Source organism: Dromiciops gliroides, chromosome 6 (assembly GCF_019393635.1).
Source record: "Dromiciops gliroides isolate mDroGli1 chromosome 6, mDroGli1.pri, whole genome shotgun sequence".
In the NCBI taxonomy this organism is placed as follows: Eukaryota; Metazoa; Chordata; class Mammalia; order Microbiotheria; family Microbiotheriidae; genus Dromiciops; species Dromiciops gliroides.
Genome location: NC_057866.1, coordinates 68,006,744 through 68,033,878, shown reverse-complemented (window position 1 = coordinate 68,033,878; position 27,135 = coordinate 68,006,744). Strand labels below are relative to the sequence as shown.

The following is a 27,135-nucleotide window of genomic DNA, read 5'->3' as shown; positions in this document are numbered from 1 at the left end:
TTATATGGGCCATGTTAATTAGGCATAACTGTTTTGTCAAGTAGTTGTCAAACCAGGCGTTTTTAGAAATAGCTTGGAAGAGGGAAGGTGACTTAGGAAGCTTTTAAAAAGTAGCTCCTCAGGACCCTAAAGTCATGGTGTTTGGGGAACCAGTGTTCTGGGAGCCAAGACTGGGATGAACTTGATTGGACTCAGGATAGTATCTCTATATTTATTGACTGTTAAAGATAAAACTAGGACTGCCTGGGAATCTGCTTCCAGATAGGGAGAAATGAAACAAGGGCCTAAGTTGAAAGTAGCTGGGAACCATAGTTGTGGGTCCACGAAAATGTGACAGACTGTGAACTGAGATTTATGTGCATTTACACTAGACCCTTTGGTAGGAGGTTATTCTCATTTCTCTCATCAATAAAATAACGTTTTTATGTATTCAAATATATGCCAGCAAATTCTAGCAATAAAAAATCTTGGTGTGGTAACCTGGCAACATCAGCCAAACAGTTTGGTTTGAGAAAAAAAGCCTGTGAAACTGCTTGCTTCAATGAATTCAGCATCCCAGTGTCACTGATTTCATGTGAACAATACTTCCTAGCATCTTTGAATGTCAAAAGAAAACTTTCTTTCTCCTCACTTACATAAAGAACAATAAATAACCCCTCTCTTGGTAACACAAAAAGCTAAACATCACCACAGTCTGTTATGTTAGTGCTGTCTGTGAAAGTAATGCTGACTTACTTGTAGTTAACCTCCAACAGGACACTTCCTACGTCCCGTCTCACAATACCTTTACACAGGCTCTCTCTCCTTCTCTCGCTGCCTCTTGGTTTGTGAGGCTTCCTTTAAGACACCACTCAAATCCCACCTTTAGGAGGGCTGCTACCTTCCCTTCTCTCTCTCTGTCATCTGTGTTCCTAATTTGTTTTGCATATTGTTGTTCTCCCCTCTCCCCCCCCCCCACCCCCCATTCTAATTTCAACACAAGCTCCTTGATGCCTGTGTTTGTCCTTTCTTGGTGTCCTCAATGCTTAATTAAGTTGGTTGCCTACCAGACTTCTTGCCCGTTTTTAGCTGGAATGATAAATTTTCTTCTACCTTAAAATGTCACTATGCTAGTTTATCATTTATATTTTTGTTTTAAAATGGCTCTTTTGAAAGACTTTATTGTGATTGTGGCTGTCTTATACCTGTGCAGCTATCTGCTATTTTTAGCACCTATATTTGTATTCTCATTTATTTCATCTCCCTGTCATGTTATATGTAGAATAACTTCAGTAATGTTGGGTTGATAGTACTCCTAGGCCTTGTTTGTGGACCTTTCTTACCATTTGATTTTCATTAGAAAAAAAAATCAGTAGCTTGAAAATGAAGACATAGATGAAACTGCTCAAGAATTTGAATATGTTGTCATTTGTCTAAGATTAGTTTTTATGTGAGTCAGAGGTTACTTCCATTTTGCAGAACATCTGGATCTTGCTTGGCTTCTCTAAAATTCATATGTCCCCAAGATCTTGATTTAGTTTTCTTGGTTTTCTTATTATTTTTTTCTTCCTATTTTTCCCTGCTAACACAGCATACCTGCTGGAGATGCAGCATTCACACAACAGGCATTTTTAAGCTTTGAATCAGTAGAGAAAATCTTTGAAAATTTCTGGTACAGGATGGCATGTAAGGGAGTTGCCAGTAATGCTTGGGCAGGACTATAAGCCATACACATGGCTCCTTGTGTATATGCTGCCAGAGTAGCATGGTCAGCATAAAGCAGTTCCTGATTGAATGGTTTCAGGAATTTTGATGAAGCTTATAGACTTTTCAGCTGAGTTTTCCTAGAGAACAAGAAGTCTAGTATGTCTATAAAAAGGGAAGGAAAATTACTAAGACTGTTTTCTGTAGTTTTCCTTACATAAACGTATGCGGATTCATGTTCAGGCCATGTATATACAATCAGTATGCAGTGTATAAATGGATATTTATATATGTATGTGATTTATATCACATACAGGTCTCCAAGGCACATAGACTTGGAAGGCAATGACAAATATGTAATTCGGTGAGAGAGCAGAGAGAATAAATAGTTGTGTACATTCCCTGTCAACCTAGAATGACTAAAGAGAAATAGTTATGAAGCATTGTGTTATATGTCAAGTATAAGTCCATTAAATAGAATTAAACTGAGCCCAGTCAACTTTCTTAATTCTACTAGTGATCTTACATGATGCCATTAGCTCTATTTTTTTTTTTTTCAGGGCAGTTGGGGTTAAGTGACTTGCCCAGGGTCACACAGCTAGTAAGTGTCAAGTGTCTGAGGCCAGATTTGAACTCAGGTTCTCTTGAATCCAGGGCCGGTGCTTTATCCACTGCTATCACCTAGCTGTCCCCAATGCCATTAGCTCTAAAGGATATTACATAACTATATATTAGTCACAATCCTATCTAAAATCTTCAACATTTACCATTCTCTCAACAATTGAACTTAGTCACTGTCCAAATCCTATTAAAGATATATTGTTGGAGCAGCTAGGTGGTGCAGTGGATAAAGCACCGGCCCTGGATTCAGGAGGACCCGAGTTCAAATCTGGTCTCAGATACTTGACACTTACTAGCTATGTGACCCTGGGCAAGTCACTTAACCCCTGTTGCCCCACCAAAAAAAAAAAAGATATATTCTCTTGGAAAAGTCAGCGAATTTGGAATATAGAGGTTTTATTATTCTTATATGTCTTATAAATCTGATTTTCTGTGAAAAGTTTTTTTTTAAATAAACATTTTTATTTAAAGGGTTTTGTTTTTGTTTTTGTTTTTGTTTGCCAGGCAATGAGGGTTAAGTGACTTGCCCAGGGTCACACAGCTAGTGTCAAGTGTCTGAGACTGCATTTGAACTCAGGTCCTCCTGAATCCGAGGCCAGTGCTTTATCCACTGCGCCATCTAGCTGCCCCTGTGAAAAGTATTTCTACTGTATTTCAACCTGACTTAAAGTTAGGTTACAATTCTAAAAGCAACTTGTCCATGTAACACAATAGCTAAACCAGAGTCTTGACAGCTCTAAGGAATAACGAGACATCTAGTTACCATACTCTTACTTTCATTTATTTTATTTTAATGCTTTTCCTCTTAGACATAATGGCTTTTTTTTCTCTGAAAATTTGAGCTATTTTATTACTGTCTGTTAGATTTAGAAAAAATGCTTCTCATATATGCCCACATAGGTATTTGAGCAGCCTTCCTTCATACCAAGAGATTATGATAATAGATAATCGACTTTCTTAATACTCATGTTGCTTGTAGCATACCTTTTCTTTCTTACAGCTTTTTAAGGGGACAGAAGGTTGAAACTGATCATACCGCTAAGCTTTACTAATCAGAGAATAGAAATCCATTGTTTTAAAATCTACTAAATAATGGCAAAGCCATTCTCTAGGAGGATATCCAGGTAAATTGTAATTGTAATAGGTGTAGAGAAATTAGATTTTTTAAAAATCAAGATTTTTTTTCCTATGTCTAGTCTGGATTTCAAAGCCCCACTTTCCACATTTTTTGCATTTTTTAGCTGACCTAAGCACTTAAAATTTATCCTAGTAGTACCAACGGAACACCCAAATTTTAGGAAATTGGTTTGTTCCCCTCCCCCACCCACACCCCCAAGAAGCTTGATATTTCATATGAAGGAGAAAGAAAAAGAAAATTGGAATCTTGTCAGCCTGCACATCATTAAAATTTTTGCTGTTTTTGTTTTGTTTTGTTTTTTGGGTTTTTTTTTTTGCTAATTTAACATTCAACAAACTGTCTTAAAAAAATACTGTCATGGTTTTATATTTTGTCTCTCCATTCAGACTATAGTGTTCTGGAAGGCAAAAATGTTGTTTTATACTTCTCTTGTATTTACCCATGGAGGGGGGTGGGTTGGGAGTAGAAGTGAGTTATTAATAATTGGATTAATTGAATCTTCAGCAGTACAGAATATTGTTTTAGGAGCATATGAAGGTCTGTGCACAATAAGGATTCATAATATCCATCATCTGCACTGCATTATTGTAATTTATTCCTAAAAAGTCTTCCTACCTCTAATCTCTCTTCTCTCCCATCCATCTTACCACTAGATTAATCTTCCTAATGCACAGCCTTGATCAAGTTATTTTAAAGGTGATATATCAATGTTTAATGTTAGAGTTGTAATCAAAAATATCAGAGTTTGAATCTTTCTTCCAACATGCTATCTTTATGACCCTGTACAAGTCACTTAACATTTCTTAGCTTCAGTTTCTCATTTGTAAGATGAAGATAGTAGCGCCTAACTCATTAAGCTGAAATGAGAATCAAATGAGATAATCCATGTGAAGTACTCTGCAAACATTAAAGCACTATATAATTGTGAGCTGTTATTAGGGATCTCATTCCTTTCATCTTATATTTAATAAAGTTCATACAGAAACTGGGTACTCTTGATCTTATTTTATATTTAATATTCTGTGAACTATTAAAGAGATGGATAAAATTACTACTTTTTAATACTGCTTTTCAATTTTTTATAATTGTATTAAGATATAAGCTTTTAAATAATTTTTATAATCATATTGGGCTATAAGATGGCCTATAAACTTACTGCTAGCATCCATTAAAATACAGTATGATGGGGCTGATAGGTATTGCATCCTCTTCCAACAGGATTTTATTTTTTCCCACCAGGTTTCTGTATTTTGGCGTCTTTACATTCCATATAACTTGGGGATTAAATCTTCAGTATGGCAACATCTACTCTAAACATTGTTTTTACATTTTCATAAATCACTTATTTCCAGGAAATTGTGGACAACAGTTTTTCTGTGATAGTGTTATATTTTTAGTTAATTGATTGAAAACTAAAGAAAATTTTAAAGTCTGTATATTATGGGGAGTTCTTTATAATGCTATATTTCTTATAGCATTATCTCTGTCTTATTGCTATGGCTTGTTTCCATAAACAAATCCCATAGTTCATCCTTTGTTTGACACTTTTGCTACCATAATCTTAGTTCTATATCATGTGGAGCTCTCCCATGGAGGAAGGGCCTTTTGTGTAGTGTTTTCACTGGTCTTTAAGTTGAATTCAAGTTCCGCTTGGCCCAGAAGCCGAAGTCACAGAGAGTCGGAATTCAGTTTAGTATAAGTAAAAACTTTATGATGATGATAGCTGGCAGAAAATGAAATGTGCTTCCTGATGAAGTAGTGGGTTCCTCTTCATTAGATTCTATCTTAAAATCCATACTTTAAGGTGGATAACTTGAATAACCTGTGTTTGGGGGATGTTGTAGGAGGAGGAATTTTGGATCAATTACAAGTTGGACTAGATGACATGAGGTCTTTTCCAACTTGTGTGTGTGCACACAATACCTCATACTCGTGCTGCAAATGATTGAGTTGGACTGGGCTTAGAATTTAGAAATCTGGCTATATTGCATTTGGGAAATTGTACTATGCTTTCGTGTATTTGAAATTGCACAGTTAGGAATACTGGTCTTGAAACCAATATTCTCTTTGTCATGCTATGTGATCATAAATCATTAAACTGTATAGTCTTAGAAAAATTGAAATGACCTAAAGGGCAGTAGTAAGAAACATGGTAGAAATAAGCATCTATAATATGTCTTCAGATGATTAATGTGCATTAATTGTTATAAAAGGAAGGGTGTGTGTGTGTGTGTGTGTGTGTGTGTGTGTGTGTGTGTGTGTGAGTGAGTGTGAGTGAATGAATGGAAAAGGAGAGAGGCTGAGTTGTGAAAAGCAGCAACAACCCTAGAGATACATTGCAGCTCCTAAGATTCTGAAAGATGGCCTCTTAGTGCCTGAGGTAAATCATTCAGTGAGAAACAAAAGGCAATCTCCGCCTTCAAGGCATTTATAGTCTAATATGTGTAATCAATGGGAAATCATCGGTGCCCAAAAGGGAGAAGAATTAAAAGGGATGAGTACTGACCTCTCAAAGAAGGTGAGATTTTAGCTGGAGGTGAGGAGGAGGGAGAGAAATCTAAACCTGTGGACAAGCCAGTGAAAATGCCCAGAGGCCGGAGATGGGATGGATGTCTTGTTCAAGTAACAGCCATTGTCAGTATATCACAGAGTATTGCCGGGGCTTGGGAGACGGCACAAGTCAGACATGAGACTGAAATTTCAGGGTAGGAGGGTGCCAAGTTATGACAGGCTTTAAAAGTCCAAAAGGATCTTGTATTTGATCCTGCAAGTGATAAATAGTCCCTGGAGTTTATTGAATAGGGAGATGGTGTGATCAGACCTATACTTTAAGAAGATCAATTTGACAGCTGAGTGAGGGAAGAACTGCTATGTAGGAAGACTAAGTGGAATGTTACATCCAGGCACCAGGTAACGAGGACCAGCACCAGGATAGTGGCAGTGGCAAAGGGGAAAGGAGATTGAAGATGATGAGGAAAGGGAAGAAGCCTAGAGGATTACCAGGAGGATGCTAGCATTGAGAGTAATAGGAAAGGGAAAGACATTAAGGGACGGGGGAGGGGGGGGTGTGTGTGGGGTGTGTGTGTGTGTGTTCAGTTTTGGATATGTTGCCTTTTAAGATATCTGTAGAACACCTTTTTGGTGAATTTATAGAAAAATGTGATTAAATATATAGAGAGTTATATGTCAGGGGTTATGTCAGAGGATGGAGTACTCACTGATAAAATCATAGATCTATGTCCATACTTCATAATCCTACATTGGATCTTCCTTTTTTTTAATTGATAAAAATTCTGTTTCATACTGTGAGTATATGTGGTTTATATGTAGGGAAAAAGATACTCCCCAGTTCAGGGAGTTTGGGGTGTTGGGGTGGGGTTGAAGGCATAACTAGAAGCATGAAGTTTCAAAAACAGTTTTCTTTGATTTATAAAAGTTGCAGTAACTTTAACCGTATACATATGATAATAGATATTCTTGAACTGGGAGTTGTAATATTGAATTGGACTAAAAATCAACTAAGCCACAGTGAATTCTTGAGATTAGAGAATAAATAAGTATCAAGTTAAAAAGCATTTTAAAATAATTTTGATATGAACTTAATGAAAAAATGTGAGCACATAATCAGAACTACTTACAATAAGTACTTAGAAATTATAATTTACCTAGTTTTTTGCATGCCTTTCTAATCTTTCTGTTTATGTGTATTCAGATAAAAAATAGATCAAGTAAGCCAACATACTATTCTATAGTTTTCCAAAAACTTTTTGTTTAAATATGCAAATTTTCCATATTCATTTAATGAAATTTTATTTGTTTTTTAGAAAGTGATTTAGTGTTTGAGCTTCTTGGTATTATTAATTTTACTAATATCTATAACAGAGAAAGATCCTTTTGAAACTTTTTTCCTCTAATCATTTTCAAATTTGATCTCTAGGGAAGCAATGCGAAACTATCTAAAGGAGCGAGGTGATCAAACCGTACTAATTCTCCATGCAAAAGTTGCACAAAAGTCTTATGGAAATGAAAAAAGGTAGGATAATAATTTTTGTTTCTTTAAGTGGAAAATAATTTTTTTTTCTGCCATTTATTTCAATAATATGTATCTTGCTCTTCTTGCTAATGCCAGGGCAGCTCATAATTATCTCATTTATCTAAATGATTCCATTCTTTACCACATTCTGAGAGGATTCTCTACAGCAGTGGTATCAAACTCAAATAGAAATAAGGACTACTTAACCATACATATGGATCCCTGTGGGTGACATATTGACTCAGAAAACTACATATTAACATATTAATTGTAACACTGATCCATTGTATTTGTATGTATTTTGTTAAATATTTCTCATTTATATTTTAATCTGGTTTGGTGGCAGGCACTGGCTCCCAGGCTGAGTATTTGACACAACCACTTTTCAGGTATTCTGGCTGTTAGTAAACCTTGGAGATCATAGATTTGGAGTTGGAAAGGACCTCCTGATCCATCTAGACCATTCCCCTCATTTTACAGATGAGAAAAATGATGATCAAGAATGTTAAGTGACATGCCCAGTCTTACTTAGGGGTTCTCACCAACAAGGCAGACATGATTAGATACAAATTTATAAACATATGTGATGATGGTGATTGGACAATACTATTTCTTTTGTTTTTGGTGCTGTTGTTTTTCTTTTGAGGTTTTTTTTTCCTTCTTGCTCTGATTCTTCTTGTATAACATGCCTAATGCAGAAATATGTTTAATGTTATTTTTTATTATATATACATATAATCAGATTATCTGCTGTCAAGGGGGGAGAAAAATTTGAAATTTGAAATCTTATCTAAACAAATGTTGAAAACTTAAATAAATTAAAAATATATATATAAATATATGTTATGCCATACTATATATACTTCAATTTATCAGTTCTTTCCCTGGAGGTGGACAGCATTTTCCATCATAGCACCTTTGTAGTTTATTTGAGTATTTATAATACTCAGAATAATTTGATTGTTCACAATTATTCTTCTAAAAGTATTGCTATTACTATATGCAATGTTCTTTTGGTTCTGCTTATTTCACTTTTGATTATTTCATGCAAATCTTTCCACGTTTTTCTAAAAATCAGCTAGCTCATAATTTCTTTTTTTGTTTGTTTGTTTGTTTGTTTGGTTGGTTTTTGGCAGGGCAATGGGGGTTAAGTGACTTGCCCAGGGTCACACAGCTAGTAAGTGTCAAGTGTCTGAGGCTGGATTTGAACTCAGGTACTCCTGAATCCAGGGCTGGTGCTTTATCCACTGCGCCACCTAGCTGCCCCCAGCTCATAATTTCTTACAGCACAGTAGTATTCCATCACAGTCATACCACAAATTATGTGGCCTACCCAATTGATGGGTATGCCCTCAATTTTCAGTTCTTTGCCACTACAAAGAAAGCTTCTATAAATTTATGTTTTTAGAACATACAGGTTCTTTTCCTTTTTTCCTGATCACCTTGACATCAGACTTAATAGTATATTTCTGGGTCAAGGGGCATACACAGTTTTATAACTCTGGGCATAATTCCGCATTGCTCTCCAAAATGGTTAACTGAGTTCTCAGTTCCACAAATACCAATTTTTCCACCTCCCTTCAAACATTTGTCATTTTCCCCTTCTATCATTTTAGGCAATCTGATAGGTGTGCGATAATATGTCAAAGTTATTTTAATTTGCATTTCTCTAATAATCAGTCATGATTTGGAACATTTTTTTTCATATGGTTGCATATAGTTTTGGTTTCTTCATTGAAAAACTGTTCATAGCCTTTGACCATTTATCAATTGGGGAATGACTCATTTTTGTAAATTTGACAAATTTTTCTATATACTTGAAAAACCTTTATCTGAGAAACTGTCTATAAAAATTTTCCCTCCAGTTTTCTACTTTCTTTCTAATTTTGGCTGCATTGGTTTTATTTGTACAAAATTTTTAAATTTTTCAAGGAGATATTTCATATTGCCCTCTTATTTCTCTTTCCATTCTTTCCTCCACCTCTCTAAGTCTTCCTTCTATCTCTCCTACTTTCTCTTCAAAGTCCTTTTTGAGTGCTTCCATGGCCTGAGACCAATTCGTATTTTTCTTGAAAGCTTTGGATGTAGGAACCCTGAGACTGTTATCCTCTTCTGAGGGTGCACCTCTATCTTACTTGTAGTTAAAGAAACTTTCTAAAGTTCTCAACTTTCTTTGCTTGCTCATCTTGCTGTCTTTAACTTGACTTTTAACTTTACAGTGGGGCTCTACTTCCAAGCTACACTGTCCCAAGCTTCAGAGGGTGCCAAGTGTTTTGGTTTGAGGGAGGGCAGGTTTTTCTCTTGCCTGGCCTGTTCTCTGGTCCAAACTTGCTTATTCTGACAGCCTTTGCCCCTCCCCGACTTGGGCCTCCTGCTACTCACGATTTCTTTCTGGTTTTCCACTGGGGTGGGATAGCCGAATTCCTCCTTAGGTCCCACAGACACTCCTGTATTCCCCCCTCCCCTGGCCAGCCATTCAGCCCTCTCACTGGACCGTAAGCTTAGTTGCTGCTGTGTAAGTGCAATTGCGGGGTTGAACTCTGCTAACAGCCCAGCATGGCCCCCTCTAAGCTCTTTTTGGCTGGAAAATAATCTCAGCCCGTCTTTTTGTGGGTTTTGCTGCTCCACGGGTTGTTTTATTGCTGTTTGGGGGGAATTGTGTCAGGAGCTCTGTGCGTTTAATGTCTTTCCTCCACCATCTTGGCTCTACCAAAAATTTTTAAATTTAACGTAGTCAAGATTAATTCATTTTTCATCTCACAATGATATCTCTTATTTATTCATAAATTCTTCTCCTGAACATGTTCTTATTTTCTTATAAGATCTCCCTTTATATCTATGTCATCTATTTTGACCTTATTTTGGTAAATGGTATAAGATATTGGTCTATACCCAATTTCTGCCAAACTTCTTTCCAGTTTTCCAATAATTTTTACTGAATAGTATATTCATATCCTGAAAGCTTAAATCTTTAACTTTGTCAAACACAAGGTTACTATAATCATTTACTACTGTGTGTTACATATAACATACTGTAGTAAATAGTGTGTAGCAAACTCTGTTGCACTGATCCACCTTTCTGTTTCTTTGCCAGTCCCAGATTAGTTTGGAAATTAGTACCTTATGGTACAGTTTAAGATCTGGTACTACTAAACCTCCTTTTACATTTTTTAAAATTAATTCTTGATATTCTTGACCTTTTGTTCTTCCAAATAAATTTTAATTTTTTTCTAGCTCTCTCTCTCTTTCTCTAAGTAATTTATAAGTAATATATAAGTAATTTAATTGGGATGGCATCGAATAAGTAGATTAGGTAGAATTGTCATTTTTATTATATTGGCTCTGTGCCATGAGCAACTAATATTTGATTATTAACTCTTACTATTTGCATAAAAGGTGTTTTATATTTATGTTCATGTAGTTCCTGGGTTTGTATTGGCAGATATGCTTCCAGGTATTTTATATAGTCTACAGCATTTTAAATGGTGTTTCTTTTACTATCTTCTTGCAGGGTTTTGTTGGTGATATATAGAAATGCTAATGATTTTTGTGATTTTAGTTGAATTTCTAAGATTTTCTTAGTAGAAAAAATCATATTGTGTGCAAAAGGAGAGAGTTTTATTAGTTCATTGAGCATTCTGATTCCTTTAATTTCTTTTTTTCTTTTATTGCTGTTTCTTGCACTTTTAATAAAACATTAAGTAATATTGGTGACAATGGTCATCCTTGTTTAATTCTTGATCTTATTGGGAAGTCTTCTTTATCCCCATTACAAATAATGCTTGCTAATGGTTATAGGTTAAGAAAAAGTCCATTAATACCTAATAGTGTTTTTCATGGAAATGAGTTGTTTTTTTGTCAGAAGTTTTTTCTGCATCTATTGATATAATCATGATTTTTGTTGATTGTGTTATTGATATAATCAATTATGTTAATAGTTTTCCTCATGTTAAACCATCCCTGTGTTCTTGAAATAAATCCCACTTGGTCCCCATGTATAATCTTTGTGATATATTTTTGTAGTTTCCTGGCTAGTATTTTACTTAGGATTTTTACATCCATAATGAAATTGGCCTATAATTTTCTTTCTTGGTTTTTGCTTTTCCTGGCTTAGGTATTAGTACCATATTTGTTTCATAAAAGGAGTTTGGTAGGACTCCTACCTATTCCAAATAATTTATTTACTATTGGTATTAGTTGATTTTTAAATGTTTGGTAGAATTGATTTGTAAATCCATCTGATCCTGATGCTTTTTTCTTAGGAAGCTCTTTTATAGCCTGTTCAGCTTTTTTCTAAAATAGGCTTATTTAGATATTCTATTTCCATTTTTGTTAATCTATTTATTTACCCTTCTGTTAATTTAAGCAGTTTTTTTCACTTAAATTGTAATTTATTGGCATATAATTGGGCAAAATAACTCCCAATAATTATTTTGACTTCATCTTCATTAGTGATATATTCACGCTTTTCATTTGCGATAATGGTAATTTGGTTTTCTTCTCTCTTGTTTTGATCATAATAACCAATAGTTTATCTGTTTTATTGGTTTTTTTCATAAAACCAATTTCTAGTTTTATTAATTCAATGATTTTCTTACATTCAATTGTGCTAATCTCACCTTTATTTTTAGGATTTCCAACCTAGTGTTTAATTGAGGATCTTTTATTTGTTCTTTTAGTTTTTTTTAATTGTTTAATTTTTTAATTCATTGGTTTGTTCTTTCTCTATTTTATTGATGTAAGCATTTAGAGATATAATTTTTTCCTCTGATTATGGCTTTAGCTGCATCCCATGGGTTTTAATATGTTGTTTCATTAGTTCAGCTCTTTATTTTACTTTTATTTGCCAAGGAGGATTATATTTGGACTAGAAAATGTAAAACAAAAATGAATAATAGGGAGTTGACATCCAGGAAAATTAGGAACACAGTAAGAGAACACTTAAGTTCCTTTGAATTCAAGTCATCAGACTTAGAAGAATCACATTAAAACAATTGTTATGTGTGACTACTGAACCACATGAACTTTTGGAAGAGAAGCAAGGTATTTCAGAGATATGGTCTCTAAGGTTCCTTCCAAATGGGCCCGCATGGTGACAAGGCAATCCCTTTATACCTCCCTTATCAATGCACTGTCCCACTTACCACAGGTGCTTTCCATCTCTTTTTAAAACCTCCCACAGTTTTTCTTTCTCCCAGCCTCTTAACTGAGAACCCTAACCCCTTAACTTGAAGAATTAACAGCACATAAAACTTAATCCCTAACAAGCTTACTCAGCACCCACTACACCACTGCCCATGTTTTGTCATAGCTTTACAAATCAACTCTTAAGCTTGTCTTCTGGGTTTCACTTAACAGTTCTCTTGCAGTGTCTCTCAGCATACCTCCACTGACCAAATGCCCTCCCCCTAGGTGGCAGTATGTGCTGAGTGCTGCAAGTGCTCCCACAAGGAGTTCAACAAAGGGAACTGTGGCGGTGTGTCAACATGTGTAGAGGGCTCCACCAAGCCTGAAGGAAAGAGGACTGGTATTCATTTCAGTGTCCCCCCCCATATTGGACTAGGGATTGAGCCTGACAAAAAGTTAATGCTAATAAAAGTTAATAATGGTCAAAATAGATTGAAGTCCTATCCTTGGTTAATCTACCATTAAAGGGGAAAGTAAAAGTAAATCACTAGAGAAAACTACTAAAGATCTCAGGAGGAAAAAATTCAGTTAAAATCCTTGAGTATAGGCAGTAGTAAGGAACATATTAATGATAGAAGGGAGGGTGACCTCCAGGATATCTAATGGAATCCAGACATCTCTGGATAAGTATTGTAAGACAAAGGAAACTGAATCAAATTGAGTAAAGCAGAGAACTCTGTATAATCTTCATACCTCAACCACGGAAAGATAAAGCAAATAAAGACTATAAAATGGTACCATTAATGAATATCAGTTTTGAATTGATCCAGTTAGGTGGGCTATAACAGTTATTCAATAAATCATTCATTATGACCAAGTTGAATGTATACCATGGATGCAAGGATGGTTCACCATCAGGGGAACAATCAACATAATTCATCATATTAAAACTAAAACATCCAGAACTACATAATCATCTCTTATAGATTCAGAAAAAAGCCTTTGACAAAGTATAATACTCATTTATGTTAAAAACATACAAAGTGTAAAGAGTGACCTTTTTTTAATAGTATAAAAATATCTAAAGTGAAAAGCAAACATCATAAACAAGAAAAAGAAATTAAATCCTTATTTGCTCTTGACATGATGGTTTAATTTAAAAATCCTACATAATCTGCAAAGGTAACCAATTGAGACATTTAATAGTTTTAGCAAAATTCAGACTACAAAAAATTTATAGACTACAAAACAAACCCACAAAACTTAACAGCATTTCCGTATAGTAATATCAAAACACAACAGGTAGCTATAGAAATTTCTCACCATGCCCCAGGAAACTCATTATTGAGATAACTTCATCATTCTTTAAGATCTCTTCAGCCTTGGTACTCCACTTCGTCATTACCCTCTGCCTCTCTGGAGGATGGGGCCATGAACTCCAAACCTCTATTTATAGAGAGAGCTTAGCTCAGAAATCTCATTTCCCTGCTGGCTACACACTACCCTAGGACTGCTCTGACTGACTTCTCCACCATGCCTTCAGTCCAGTACCCCTCCACTCCCCAGCTTCCTTTTGTGTTTTGTCTTCTTCCATTAGATTATAGATTCCTTGAAGGCAGAGATTACTTTTTTTTGTTTTTCTATCTCCAAAGCTTGTAACAGTGCCCAACATAAAGCAGGCACCTAATAAATGTTTATTGATTGATAGAAAAGGAAATCTCATTCCAAATAACTATAAAATGTATAATCCGCCAAAGCACACAAAATGCTTTAATCGATTTTATTACAAAACGTTACTTATAGAAATAAAAGACATACACATACCAAAAGCCATTCACCAATAGATATATACATATTTATACATGTATATGTGTATATGCAGGAACCATCAAATCCATTTGGTATTGATAAAAAAGTAGAGTAATCAAATATGGTAGATAAGAGAGAATTAGAAACAATGGAATTCCATAACCTTGTGTTCAAAATAACAAATTACCAAAAAAACCAACCATGTCTTTGTGTGTATACATACACACATACACACACACAAACATCCCCAACACTATAACCCCATAGACAAGTGTAAAAGGGTTTATAGAGTTCTTTAAAATGAATTATACATTATTAATAACCAAATGAAAGAATATGCCAGATTACTAATAATAAATAGAAATGCAAATCAAAACATCTCTGAGGTTTTGTCTCACACCCAGCAAATTGGCAAAGATGACAGTAGTCCTTGTTGGAGGAGTTATGAGAAGATAAGCACACTATTTGATTGTTAGTGGACCTGTGAATCAGTACCTTTTTGGAAAGCAGTTCAGAATTGTGCAGATATAATTGCTAAAATATGCCTATTCTTTGACCCAGAGATTTTACTGCTCCACTCCTTCTCCAAAGCTATCATTTTATAAATATCGCCGTAAGAATATCTCCATAAAATTTAAAATAATAGCAACACTTTTTGTGGTAGCAAAGAATTGAAAGCAAAGTAGATGCCCACTGATTGGGAATGGTTAAACAAATAGTGGTAATGGAATATTACTGTTCTATAACAAATGATAGATATAATGAATACAGAAAATCAGGGATATATTTATGTAGTCTGACGCAGAATAAAGCAGGTAGAGCCAAGTAACAAGATATACAGAAACGACTACGATACAAATAATAATATAACTCAATAGAAAATGATTGTTTCAGAATTACTAAGAACACGTGTGACTCTAAAGAAAGGCTATGAAAAGCCACTTCCACCCTATGGCTTTGCAAAATTGGGAGCTATACATATGTATTATATTGCATATATTTTTAGACTTTTTAAATGTATCAATCCATTTTTCTTGGTTTTATCTTTTTTTTTTTTTCCTTTAAAGGTAACATATGGGATGACTCTTGGAGAATGGAGTCAGAGTAGGAGAAATTCTAGAATTGTGAAAAAAATTATCAATAACAATTTATCCTCCCCAAATAGAAATGTTTTAACAACAACAACAACAACAAAAAGGTTTTTTAAGAATTTCACGTTAACATTAGTATATTTTTGTTATAGTTCCAGAACTTTGATTTAATCAGTCTAGGGATTCCTGGTGTGGAAACTCTCAACCAATCTTTTGTGTAGTTTTTTTGTCTGAGTTACTTAGGACCCTGAGAGGCCCTAAGGATTCATCCAGGCTAACTCAGCCATATTTGTCAGACAGAACTTAACAACTCTTCCTGGCTAAACCAACGTCTTTAAACCATACCCCATACTGCCACCATACTGATGGCTCTAAAAATGTCTAGGTTACATAATAGAAGTGCAGCTCTGTCATTAAGAATAATCAAATCAACCAACAATTTATTAAGCACCTTCTCTGTGTACAATAAATGAAACAATTCCCACTCCTAAGGAGCTTACATTCTGTAACAATATTTATCTGATCCAAAATTAACTTTTTTAGGACTAGTGTTGTTGGGTTTTTAAAAAATCTTTTTATTTTCTTTGTTTCATAGCTCTTCACTAAGTGGCCTTAGTAGTTAAAGTGCTAAACTTGGTTTCAGAAAGGCTTGGGCTCAGTCCAACCTCTGACAGAAGTTTTTCTTCCTTCCCTTCCCTCCCCTCCCCTCCCCTCCCCTCCCCTTCCCTCCCCTTCCCTTCCCTCCCCTCCCCTCCCCTCCCCTCCCCTCCCCTCCCCTCCCCTCCCCTCCCCTCCCCTCCCCTCCCCTCCCCTCCCCTCCATCATGGGCAAGTTGTTTAACCTTTCTGGTCTTAGTTTCTTCCTCTTTTCAATGGAGGTGAACTTGGTACTGCCTACCTTATAGGACTGTGGTGATAAAGGGTAATAGTTAAAGTCTTTGTTATTAAGTTTTTAACAATTATCCTCAATCTAGAATGCTTTTCATGATTTCATAGACATATATCATAAGTCCTCCCTAAGATTACAAATTTTTATTTGTCACTTAGTATCTACTTGCAAAAAATACTAGATTTGTAGTTAGATAATATAAGGTGCTTTGCAAAACTTAAAACATTTATATAAACATTAGCAATTATTCAGAAGTAGTGGGTTTAAAATCTGGCCTTTAATACCTGTTTCATCTTGATTTAAGGCCTTGGCTCTTTATCTATAAAATAAAGTCATTAGATTGAATGAGTTCCAAAGGTTTTTGCTGGCTTTAAATCTTTGATCCTAAATAGCATAATTTTGGTAGTGCTATTTGGTCAAAGAGGATTTCTTGACTCTATATAACATTTTTAGACTCTGAATTGTAATACATTTCAATTGTTTAGGTAAGTGTTTTTTTAAAATTTATTAGAAATAAAAGGATTGCTTTTTAAAATTGTCTGCTGTAAATTAAATCTAGATTGTGTTTGTTTATTGCCACCTAGTGGAAGAAGACACTTGGTTTTTAACAGTTGCCTGACAACTAAATGGAAACTAAGGGAAAATAAAGGCAAATTGCTTCTCACCATGTCTTTTAAACCATGTATTGCAAACTCATAAACTAGATGTCTTTTAGTAAATATGTTAAATATAGAATATCACTAGTATTAGCACTTTGTCATACAAATCTTTGACCAAAATTTTGAGGGACAGTGTGACATAGTTGTGAAAAAGGCGCATTGATTTTGGTGTTAATAGACTTGGATTCGAATTCCAGCTGTGATCCTTTCAAAACACAGTTTCCTCAATGGAGTAGTAATATTTGCATTACTTACCTCACTGGGTTGTTGTAGACTACATTTTCTTTCTTATATAGAAGTTATATTGGAAAGCTTACCCAAAAAAATCTGAAATGAAAACAGTGGATCTCAAAATTTAGGTTAGGGATTAATAGTCCTTTGGGATTATCTAATCATTGTATTGTTGAGAATAGTTAAGTTATTCACAGTTCTTTATCAAGCAATATTGCTGTCTCTGCCCACAAAAAGAGCTGCTATAAATATTTTTGTACAAATAGACCTTTTTGTCTTTTAGGGGATGTCTTTGGGATATAAACCTGGCAGTGGTATTGCTAGATCAAAGGATATGCCCAGTTTTATAGCCCTTTGGGCATAATTCCAAATTATTCTCCAGAATAGTTGGATTTGTTCACAACTCCACCAACAATGGATTAGTATCCCACTTTTCCCACATCTCCTCCAAAATCCAGTGTTTTCCTTTTTTGTTATATTTACCACTCTGATAGGTGTGAGGTGATACCCCAGAGTTGTTTTAATTTACATTTGTCTGATCAATAATGATTTTGAAAAACTATATCTGAAAACTCCTGACTGGCTAGCTATATGAAGGCTATTATCTGCCTCCCTATCTGCCTTGCCAGTCTATGAGGGCTTGCCCCTCCCCAACTGCTTCTCCCAGACTGATAAGAAAAAGCCTCTTTCAATTTAACAACAAAAACAGGGTTGATTGATAAGAATAAACTTAGACATAAGGATAAAGAAAGCTTGGCCCAGGAACTCTGCTGCTTCCGCCTTTAACTTTTTCTATCCCCCATGCCTGGAGCTCCGGTCCTCCTTGCACATCCCCACTGGGCAGGGTGTGACGCCCGAGGCTTTCTTTGGGGGGAAGCAGGGAGCTGTTTGGGGCAAGCGCCCGAGGCTTTCCAACTTCAGCCAAAAATGGGGCCCCCAAATCGGTTCTTACAATTTAGAGATTTTTTTCGTATGACTATAGATAGCTTTGGTTTCTTTGTCTGAAAATTGCCTGATGACCTATTTCTGATTGCTTGCTGTCTTGGGGAGGGAGGAAGAAAAATTTGGAACTCAAAATCCTATAAAACTGAATGTTAAGGGGGCAGCTAGGTGGCACAGTGAATAAAGCACCAGCCCTGGATTCAAGTGCACCTGAGTTCAAATCTGGCCCCAGATTTTTTCTTTTTCTTTTTCTTTCTTTCTTTCCTTTTCTTTCTTTCTTTCTTGAGGCAATTGGGATTAAGCGACTTGCCCAGGGTCACACAGCTAGTAAGTGTCAAGTATCTGAGGACAGATTTGAACTCGGGTACTCCTGACTCCAGGGCCAGGGCTCTATCCACTGTACTGTTAAGGCTTAAAATTCTAGCTAAACTGTCTAAAATATCTAATGAGTGGTCGCCAATAAATTATAAGCTTTAGCAAGAGTTAGACTTTTAAGCATTTATTAAGGAGAATAAGAATTTGGTAAAGAGAGAGAGAAAGGCCTAGATTTCTATCTATTAAAGGGAGAGCACATTTTTAGCTCCCTTCTCCGCCAGCGTCCTCAGGAAAGAGAGCGAGAGCGAGCGCCAGTCTCTTCCTTCCTCCTCCCACTAGCCCGCGTCACTTCCTGACGCCAAAGAAAAGACTCCTGGTCTTGCCCTCAAAGACCTTTGCTTCATGGGTGGAACTTTTCTACAGTAAGTCTCCAGCAGATGGCGTCATTCCAATCATTACAGTACCACCTAGCTGCCCCTGGCCTCAGACACTTAACACAGACCCTGGGCAAGTCACATAACCCTCATTGCCCTGCAAAAAATAAAAACAAAATAAAAAAACCAAAACACAAAAAAAACTCAAAAATGAATGTTGAAAACAATTTTTACATGTAATTGGAAAATAAAATAAAATACTGCCAAGGTGTGTGGGGGGAGGGAAGTACCCATGCTTTAGGCTGTACCAAGTCAAATGGTTAGGTGGTGTTTTTTTAACAGGCAATAGGTATAGCATTTCTGCATATCTCACTTGGTTATCTAACTAAAACTGAGATCATTGTGGAGAATCATTTGTGAAAGCCTATTTCCTTTCCATATTTTCATGGAGTATATACCCTTGATATGCACAATGATCAATCTTTTAGACATTTTATAAACATGTTTTTCATAGTAATCATATGCTGGTAATTGATGTTATCTTAGTCTCTATTGGAGTATTAATAGGATCCATGACTCTGCCCTACCCTCCCACCCCCTCATATTGTTTTATGTGCAGTTTCCTAAGATATCTTTTAAAAGAGTCTTTCAGTGCTTTTATGACTGTCACTTCTGTCATGAAATTCCTCTGTGTACTTGATCTGGTCCAACCTGTTTTTAAATTTTATCTTCTTAAATGTCATTTCTACTTCTTCAGATAAACAGGTTAGGAACTGAAGTCAGAGCATCCAATGTGGTAGTTCCTCTGTTTCTGCTCATTATAAATAGTTCATTACAGAAACAAATCTTTACATATATTTGTTGTCCTTTTCCCTCTAGACCTCTCTTCATTTCCTTTTTTTGGGGGGGGGGTGAGGCAATTGGGGTTAAATGACTTGCCTAGGGTCACACAGCTAGTAAGTGTCAACTGTCTGAGGCTGGATTTAAACTCATGTCCTCCTGACTCCAGGGCTGGTGCTCTGACCACTGTGCCACCTAGCCTGCCCCCTCTACCACTTTTCTTTTCTTTTCTTTTCTTTTCTTTTCTTTTCTTTTCTTTTCTTTTCTTTTCTTTTCTTTTCTTTTCTTTTCTTTTCTTTTCTTTTCTTTTCTTTCCTTTCTTTCTTTCTTTCTTTCTTCTTTCTTTCTTTCTTTCTTTCTTTCTTTCTTTCTTTCTTTCTTTCTTTCTTTCTTTCTTTCTTTCTTTCTTTCTTTCTTTCTTTCTTTCTTTCTTTCGTGAGGTAATTGGGATTAAGTGACTTGCCCAGGGTCACACAGCTAGTATAAGTGTCAAGGATCTGAGGCTGGATTTGAACTCAGGTACTCCTGAATCCAGGGCCAGCACTCTATCCACTGTGCCACCTAGCTGCCCCGACTGATTTTTTAAAAGAAAAAAATCTCATCTCTTTTTTGTAATAAATAAGACAAAAGGCAGCTGTTACTCTTTGGAAGCTTTTTTGAACTTCTGTCAAGTTTACTTTTTTTTCCCTTCTTAATGCTATCAAAGATCCCTTTTATTTCAAGACTGTACTCGCTGTGTTTTATAAGCGCATACCTGCCTAGATGTTCCCCTTTTTTGTTAGCATCTGTGCCAGAATGCTTGAGCCTGACCTATCTTTCTTCTAAAGAGTCTACTCACAGTAGAACCAGCCTTATGTTTGCCTCCTTTTTCTACTGTGCAGCACAGTACACACTTCGGAACAAAAATCCTGACCTTCCCAGCATCATGCATTGTGAATTTGGCTCTGCCCTCATGCTTGCCAACTCCCATCCCTATCCTACTTCATTTTTTTTAATTTTTAAAAAAAATTTTTTTTACGAGGCAATGAGGGTTAAGTGACTTGCCCAATGTCACACAACTAGTAAGTGTTAAATGTCTGAGGCCAGATTTGAACTCAGGTCCTCCTGAATCCAGGGCTAGCGCTCTATCCACTGTGCCACCTAGCTGCCCTATCCTACTTCATTTGTTGTGTTCCATTGTTAACTAAGCTTCTCTTCAAGCATAACTCTCAAAGACCCAGGATCACCTCCATACTGGGATGGGTTACTGTAGGGGCATGTAGTGAAAGCTTATCTATAAGCCTCAAAAATACATGTATACCAGAGTCTTTTTCTAATGCTATCTTCTGAATTCATGCCATAGAAGTTTTATTTGTGTAATCTGTTATAATAAAATCCTTCTTGCAAAAAAGCCCTCTTAGGTGAGCACTAAAATATATTAACTGGTGTATTATATTCCAATAAGTAAAGTTAATGATACTTGCTAAACTTTACCAGTATACTCTGTGTGTGTGTGTGTGTGTGTGTGTGAGATGAAGTTTTCTTGTCCTAAAGAAGAGGCTGAATGATGCCTAATTTTAACATAAATGTGTGCTTTACTTCTAACAAATGCAGGAGAATATATGAAAGTATATGAATTTGAGTGTGTGAGGATTCACCCAGTATATCTTAATGCATTTCAATTGTAAGAATCTTTATCTACTGGCAATTTTAAATGTAAATGTTTTCCTGTAGCTCATTCTTGTTTTTTATCTTCAGGTTTTTTTGTCCCCCTCCTTGTGTATATCTTATGGGCAGTGGATGGAAGAAAAAAAAAGAACAAATGGAACGTGATGGTTCTTCTGAACAAGAATCTCAGCCATGTGCATTTATTGGAATAGGAAATAGTGACCAAGAAATGCAGCAATTGAACTTGGAAGGAAAGGTACAGTAAGACCTGTACATATTTTCATATGAGGGATATTATGGCACCAGTATTAATTTTTAAATGGAAGGGGGTGAATAATTTTTATAGGTATCAAAGTTATTCCTATCCTAGAGAAATTAATGAAATAATTAAGTGAGGATTTGAAAGATACATATTAAGCAACTAGTCTACAACTGGCTAAGTGTTGGTACCTATGTTGGCTTACTGTGACATACATTGAGGTTCTCAGCTTGCTGACTGATTCACTGGGTCAAAGAATCTGAGATTTCTAATTAAAGCCATCAACAAATTAAAGAGCCACAACTTGAGTGGTTGTCGATAGAGAATGTTTAATTGTTCATTTTCCATCTGCTTTTTTGAGGCACAATCATTAGAAATTATGGGAAACAGAATGCTAATCTCTTTGTAGTGGCAGAAAAAAAAATCTGGCTAAATTCTCTGAAAATTTCATTTGTTTCTGATCTAAACATATTAGGAAAAAATTGGTTAGTTTGTTTTATACAAGGAACAAAACATTGCTAGGCATAGGTGAAGAGAAGCTGTATTCAATAACTTTTTTCAAAAAGCTTTACTTTAGACCTTTTTTTATGGTAATAATTAAATTTCTTTGCCTTAGCAAATTATTCCATCAGCTAGTTGACCTTACTGTCAAACATTGTGTTAATGTCTAACTTAATTCTTTCTCCTTTTATATTATATTCAGCAAATAACTCTGACTCTTTTCTCTACTTTTAACAATCTTAAACGATTTTTTTACTCATTTTTATTAGCTATTCAAGTGTTAATTTCTCCCATTTGGCTTTAAATATCATGGAAGTTTTAGTTGTATAGGCATTTAAGCTTTTATTTTTCATTTTAACTACTCTGTGAACTGTTTGAATATATGCACTTTTAAAATAGAACATTTAAAGTAAAATTATTTGTATGCAACCAAATGCAACTTAAACATATCATACTGATGCTAAAGAAAAAAAAATATTAAGAAACCTTAAAGGAATGAAAACTGAACACATTGCAAGTTACTATCACTCTTTTGGTTTTCTCTCCTAAAATGTGTATCTCCCTGACTTGGACTCTATATTTTCAATTTCAAGTCCAGGTTAAATCCAACTACAATGAGTTCTCTTGGCACTGTGCACACTCTCCTTTGCCTTCCCAACCAATTTAGTGTCTCCAATATATTTCTAAGCCCCATATTTCTTTTGTTTAGAGAAACATAATTTTAATTAACTTTGAAAAGTTTTTACTAATTTAACACAATAAATACCTTTTTGGATAGTCATGTTGTAGTAGATTAATTTTTTACACTGTTTAATTTGCCTGTAGCCCCTTAAGATATATTTGAGGGGTAGACTTATATGCCACCTTTAGAGATAGACAGTGAAATAGCCAAGTGACACAAATGACACTCGCAGGGACTCAAGGGCTAGGTTTATATTTAGTCCCATTATTTCTTTTGGTGACCATCACCTTCCAGAGCTGGTGGTTGCTTTACCAGGGGGCTTATTATGCTATCTTCCATCAGACTTAAGTGTGAGTTAATCACTGGTACATGTAGTCCCACAGAACTTCCTCCAAAAGCTTTAAGAATCTTTCATAGTGGAAGAGAAGTGAGGGGTAGATGCCAAAGTTAGTCTTGTTCAAGGTTTTTACCTTACTCCTACTTAATTCAGACTCACAAGAAATGTTATTTGTGAAATAATTGTCCAGATAACTTCTTTACAATCTGAATAAAAATCATTATAACACTATTTAATGATTGATTAAATGATGATATAGCATTGGAAAGTGTTGGTCAAGCAGTTTGTTGTTCAACAGTTATATGGGTAACCATATTCACCACTGTTGGTCCGTCAACATAGGTGATAAATGAGGCAACAGTAGGTTAATGAAGAGAGTGTGGCTAACAAAGGAAATGTGTTTTATTTAGAGGAAAAAATAAAAGTAAAGCAAACATTTGATTCTGGCAGGAAAAAAAAGACGGAGAAAATATATTTAACATTGCTCTATCCATATCCATATTTTTAATATATATTCACACTTTAGTAAGTATGTTTCTAATTTACATTGAAAGGTATTCAACATAAGACATTGTGGGAAGGTGGAAGGAGCATTGCTTAGATGGCCTAGTTTCAAATTTTGACTTCAGCATTCACTAGAAATATGACCTTGCTAATCCTGACTTAGCTATTCTGTAAAATGTGGGTAATAATACTGGCATCAATAAAATTCTTAGAGGGCTATTCTGAGGAATTCATTATGTAATTTCTTTTGGGAGGGTTAGTACTGATAAAATGTTACAATTGGAAAATAATTCTCTGGATGCAAGGTTTATAGAAACCTACACTTCACAGGAAAGCCAAATGAGACTTTTTGTACATCACTTTGAAGAGAAAGCATTTTTCCAAAGAATGTGATATTGTGCATTTTGTTGTGTCTCATGATGTAAAATAAATGGTTGGCCATCATTGAATTCATCTTTATGTAGCAAAATCTTTAATTCTAGTACCTCCTTAGAATCACTACCACTTACACAATTTCTTTATTTATGTGGATAATATTTGACAAAGGCACTTACTTTGAGAACTTAATGTAAAAAGATTAATAGCAGTATAGTGACTTGTCCAAGGACTGTTTGCATCAAACAAGATGAGACAAACAAGATACTAATAATAAATTGTTCAACAGTAAAAGAAGTTCTTTTGTAACTGCATTTTTATTTGTTCCTAATATTAGTAACCATTAAGGGCAATACTTTGTTTTCCTTATTCAGTCTTACATTTATGTGTTGTGAAAGTTCTTTTTCCTAATTGTTTTCTTATATAGATAATTTTAGAAATAAGCTTATTCATGAATTTCATATCTAAATTATCAGTGTTTTTTCATGTTTTCTAGGAATTATTTAGTAATTAGTCATTATTTTCATCTGTTTTGTACTTTCTTTTCTACATTCCTTTTTTGCTAGTAGTAAGTTCTTTACCCAGAAAAAAAATGAATTTTTATATTTATATTCTTATTCACATCAGTTATTTCTCCTGCTTTTTTCCTTGGCAACTTTTTCTTTACTTCAGTGTCATATATTGCCCTTTTTGAAAATGAACTAAACCTTTTTACACTTCTCTTTTAGGGAAATTGTCACCTGCAGTATTTTTGTTTTAGAGCTCCTTCAGCTCATTTAGCAATATCACATGCTGAAGTAAATATACCTCTTAGTTCACAGCTTTTACAAAGACAATATATTTTTATGGTTATAGTAACATTTTTCCTTTTTTTTTTCCTGTATGGGAATTTGAGAAGTTTATATTCATTATATCCCAGTTCTTTATTGCTTTTAACTGACCCTTTCCTTACCAGTAAGTAGTAGTTCTAGTAATATTTCTTAAGATCTGACTTTATGGATCGAAACAACTAAATTTCAAATCTTCCATGAGAGTGATCTTTGGATGGTTTGATTTTATAAGACAAAATCTCTTGGTTGCCTCTAGTTCTAATGATCAGATATCCCTTGTACTTTTTTCCCCTTTTGTGTTTGCTAACCAATGTTTTACCATGACATCTTAACTGATTCTTAATATATTATGCTGAACTTCACTACTTCCTCCTTTCCTGTTTAGATTGTATACAACTATCCCCCCCTTCCCCCCAAATTAAGCTATTCCTATTAGAATGTAACTGCCTTAATTTAGAGACACTTAGTGTTTGCTCCCTGCATTAGTGTATGTACACTTTAGTACATTAATTTTCATTTTCATAGACCTCGTCTTATGTTGCAGAACAATTCCATAGTTTAGGCTAATTTGACCTACTATGCTGTCACTTTAAAAGTATGGCGGACCCATGGCTCCTGCCACAACAGCTTACAGATGCCATCTTTGAGCGCTTGGAGTTCCTTGGATGAAAGGCGCTATGTGAGTGCAAAGTACTATTTTTTTTGTTTGTTTGTTTTTATTATTACTATTAGCTTCATCTTAAATTTGCTGTCTGCAGAGCAAATCCTCCCCAAGTTTTTAAGGCTCTTTTGAATTATAAAAACCTCATCAAACATAAAAAGAAATTAAAGATGGCAACCAAACCTCCATTTTTAAATATCTCTGCTACTGAAAATCTTAAGATAAACCTGCAATATTTTTGTTCTGCTACTAAGGCAGTACATCTAGTTAGAAAAGTGAATTAAAACAAACAAAAATTTTGAGGTTTACCATCCACTTCCTAAATTATTGTTACCAAAAACAAACAGAAATTGGGTAAAATCACATCAACTTAATCTTAGATTTAAAAAATATATGTTATTAAATGGAAGCAAACCAAATTGAAATATGCCTATTTAAGAAATATGACATTGTTACATAAAACTTTTTTTCACATTTGAGGATTTTACCAAGAAAAAATTAAGATATAACTGTATTTCCTTCTACTATCATATAACCCTTTTATGTTTCTGTTTCCCCATTTAAAAGTTCAAGGTAACGAATGATTTGTGTTTCTCCTTAGTTCCTAAAGTTGCAAACCTAAAATTGTAAAAATGAAAGTTCAGTGAGGTCTTAAAATAGCACCAATTAAAATCTATGGCAGTGGGGTTTTTTTTTTGCCTTTTTAAAAAATGCCAGATGTTATGCCCATTCATAGCTCCTTTTTAGTTGATAGCTTCCTAGTAATTTAATAGACAATTATTTGCAATAGCAATATAGTAAATTGGATGATTTTTTTTTTTTTAATTTTGGCCCAGCATATCAGCATATAAGTGCCTAGTTGTGGTCCTGGTTCATCAAACCTCCCTTCTTTTGGTGATAAGATAGCTAAACTTTATATGGCACTTGAAGGTTTGCAAAACATTTGACATTTATTATCTCATTTAAACAAGTTTATTGTCCTACTAGTCATGACTATCCATTGTTTTCAATGGTTATAGTCTACATATTTCTGTGTTTTTTTAAGTCTTTTACTATATAATTTAGTGGCACAATTAGTGAAGTGTCCTTTCCTACAAACTTTTGGGTTTTTATTATTTGGTATTCAGTTATTTTAAAAAGTAAAGCAAATGTACATCAATATAACATTTTATATAGTATTTTTAGAATGACTACTGCTAAAATCATTTTTATGAAAACAGATTCAGATACCCTTGTTTTTCCCTTTTTTCTTTTGCAAAAAGACAGTCTTAGACTTTTAATTTTAAATGTATGTCTTTTGAATGAACTACTATAATCATTTTTTAAAGCTATTTAAAAAGATTTAGTGGTATTGGCAGCAAGGCAAAGATAACTTTAAAATATTAAAGTTGAAAGGAAAAATTGATACAGTATTATTTAAGACTTATAGTGAATAATGTTTGCCAACTTTCTAGGAGTCAATTTCAGTTTGAAGCATAACTTTTTTTGACACTAATGTTTATAAGATACTCAGTGAAATATCACAAATCTTAAAGCCTTATTCAGCCTAGCCATGGACATTCTAAATTGTTGATAGTGTATTGTTATG

At 34.8% G+C, this 27,135-nt stretch overlaps 1 protein-coding gene across 6 annotated transcripts in view; it reads left to right on the top strand.

The window, feature by feature from the left end:
• RBPJ (recombination signal binding protein for immunoglobulin kappa J region) overlaps positions 1 to 27,135 on the top strand; it is a 106,710-nt gene that overhangs the window by 67,579 nt on the left and 11,996 nt on the right. For 5 of the 6 annotated variants that reach the window (XM_043971084.1, XM_043971083.1, XM_043971082.1 and 2 more), the window contains 2 exons: positions 7,380 to 7,475; positions 21,489 to 21,654. In XM_043971084.1, the coding sequence (XP_043827019.1) occupies positions 7,380 to 7,475; positions 21,489 to 21,654 (262 nt within the window). Of the gene's footprint in view, positions 1 to 7,379; positions 7,476 to 21,488; positions 21,655 to 25,430; positions 25,566 to 27,135 lie in introns of those variants that run through there. The other variant, XM_043971087.1, reaches the window with a different exon arrangement.